The following is a 2,849-nucleotide window of genomic DNA, read 5'->3' as shown; positions in this document are numbered from 1 at the left end:
GTGTGTGTGTGTGTGTGTGTGTGTGTGTGTGTGTGCAAAGTCCACTTAACTAACATTCTGACAAACAATCCTAACAGGTGCCCCCCCTCCCCTCAAATGCCTAAGAAGTCAGAGGGTCTGGTGGACGATGACCACTCTCAGGTTTCTGACCAGGGGGCTCAGGTAAATTTAGGCAGACGCTGTCCACTTGCACACGGCAGTCAGACTCTTGACATGCTCAAGGAGTGAAGACTTAAGTTCTCGACTGGATTGGGCTTGTGGAGTTTTATACACACATTTTGTGTTTAGAGATAGCTTAGTCCTGCAGCTGGGATCAAATACATTATGGAATCATGACATCAGCGGAGGATGATGAAGAGTTTGATGAGGCTGTTGAGCGCTATGCTACTGCCACCACCTGGAGCTGGGTAAAGTAGTTTGTAAATTCTTTGCATGTGTGGAAGAAAAACAGTACAGTATGGATAAAAGTGAGGACATCTTGATGAACACAATGGATTTAAAGGTGAAGGATTTTGCTTTCACATGTATCTAGTTGACAGCAAGAATTAAGTGAAGTGTATAGACAGGAATAACCGTGTCCTGGTTCATGGTGCATGCAAGCACATGTGTTTGTGTGTTTTGTATTACAACAGAGCCGGACTGAAGACATAAGTTTACGTCATTCAAAATTCTCTTCTGTTTTCATTAAATATGAACATAAATAAAATATCCGACTGACAGCATTTGAAAGTAAGGGGTCCTATAGCTAGGGACATAGGGGGAGACAGGACAGCAGGGATGTGTGCTTCAGTAATCCCAGCTGCGCTGACTGAAACTTGGGAGGGAGAAGAAGGGCGTGAAAAGGGGGTCGAGAGGGAACAAGTTCAAAGTGGGGTAGAGGGATAGCCTGATGGATGAAGTGATCTTCTTAACCCATCTGTGTTTTTTTCTGAGTTTAGGCTATTTTGGTAAAAAGGGATCCTCAGAAGAAAACAATGTGTGTCATACAAAATGGCAATTGCAACTCAGACTCATTAGGTGAGGTAAAGGTTAGGAGATATCTATAGCAATTGTTGAATTTGTGAGTGTATTGCATACTTTTATGGGATAATCATTCATACATAAGCCTATACTTGTTCTATCACTTAATGAAAATCTGTCAGTAATTAAGTAAGTCACTTAGTCACTTAAGTAAGTAGGTCACGTAAGTCACTTAAGTAAGTGACTTAGTCACTTAAGTAAGTCACTTAGTCATTTAAGTAAGTAAGCCACTTAGTCACTTAAGTAAGTAGGTCACGTAAGTCACTTAAGTAAGTGACTTAGTCACTTAAGTAAGTCACTTAGTCATTTAAGTAAGTAAGCCACTTAGTCACTTAGTCACATAGTCACTTTAGTAATTCATTTAGTCACTTAGTTACTTACGTAAGTCACTTAGTCACTTAAGTTAGTCACTTAGTCACTTAAGTCCCATAGTCACTTGAGTAAGTCCCTTAGTCACGTAAGTTAGTCACTTAAGTAAGTCACTTAGTCACTTATGTTGCTTAGCCACTTAGTCACTTAAGTAAGTCACTTAGTCACTTAAGTAAGTAAGTCACCTAAGTAAGTAAGTCACTTAGTCACGTAAGTTAGTTTCTTAAGTAAGTCACTTAGTCACATAAGTCACTTAGTCACTTAAATAAGTCACTTATTCACTTAACTAAGTAAGTCACTTAGTCACTTAAGTCACTTTAAAACCTGTCAAACTATTGAGTTTGTGTTTGACTTGACAACAGAATTGTGAAATAATGCAAATCATTGTAATTGCAGATGCTGAATTAATCAAGGAAGCAAACTTTTGACATTTAATGTAATTTGATTGTAATATATTAACTAATTATAAATGTCTTTCTTTTTTGTGGGATTTTCTGACATGCCACACAATCACGATTTAAAGGCTTATAATCTCACTTTTTATTGACTAATAATCATTCCTTTTAATCACCCCATCACAGTTTGGCATTTCCAACTAATAATCCAGCTCATAATGTTTCTGTCAGAGTCTTATGACTCTCAGGCCAGAATAGCCTGTGCCAATCAGAGGCCTTGATATCAACCAAGTGTGTTAAAATATTATGCAATGAATTTGTTGAAACACCTTAGGAGACGCGTGGGCTGTGTCCTGTTTGAAGTAAACAGCAAGGTTTTTGAACAAATTGTTGGCGTAGTACAGTGTGATTGGTGCATAGGAAGCAATCAGCTCATAGCTACAAATCTGTATATCCAAAGTTGTGATTAACTGTGTGGGACCACACCAGGCAAAACACTCCTTTCGCTAAATAAGGTCAACTTACAGGTACCAAATTAGGCAAATTGTAATTCTGTAACAAAAAGTCAAGTTTTAGAGATTTGAAGGTTTTGGAATATCCAAGGAAATAAACTCTGAATGTTTTTTTTGTTAAAATATGTTGCTGACTGGTTTAGTAACAGAGACTTAATGTTAAAGTGGCAACGTGTGTGTTGTAGCCTGATACCGCTCACAGCACTGACTATGCATGATAAAAATGAAATTGCTATCATGTGCCGTTTGGTGTCAAGAGTACATTGGCTAAGCTCAGCTCATCCCGGCAAAGCAGCTTTTAGAAACATGTCTAAGGGCAGCTGGCTCATATATCCTCAGATAATCTCAGTGACATAAACACTGATGTCTGTATGTGTAGCAGTGCCAGAATGGGCTGACCACTGCTGGTGTTGAGTTATAACAATATGTGTCACGGCTGTACAGAAATATTACTGTGTACTACGATAAATGAAACTGAACTGTAGCTGCATAGGGGTGATAGATAGATAGATAGATAGATAGACAGATAGATAGATAGATAGATAGATAGATA

The 2,849-nt window shown here is 38.4% G+C and overlaps 1 protein-coding gene across 2 annotated transcripts in view; it reads left to right on the top strand.

Annotated features, from left to right (window-relative positions):
* Positions 1 to 170: 170 nt before the first annotated feature.
* The window catches only part of lpin1b (lipin 1b), a 25,236-nt gene continuing 22,557 nt past the window's right edge, over positions 171 to 2,849 (top strand). For both annotated transcript variants that reach the window (XM_032543295.1, XM_032543296.1), the window contains exon 1: positions 171 to 407. Coding sequence is in view for 1 of the 2 variants with exons in the window: in XM_032543296.1 (XP_032399187.1) it covers positions 333 to 407 (75 nt within the window). In the remaining variant the exon portion in view is untranslated. The remainder of the gene's footprint in view (positions 408 to 2,849) is intronic.

This window comes from Etheostoma spectabile, chromosome 18 (assembly GCF_008692095.1).
Source record: "Etheostoma spectabile isolate EspeVRDwgs_2016 chromosome 18, UIUC_Espe_1.0, whole genome shotgun sequence".
In the NCBI taxonomy this organism is placed as follows: domain Eukaryota; kingdom Metazoa; phylum Chordata; class Actinopteri; order Perciformes; family Percidae; genus Etheostoma; species Etheostoma spectabile.
The sequence above is the reverse complement of the archived record's forward strand: the minus strand, read 5'-3'. Positions and strand labels throughout refer to the sequence as shown.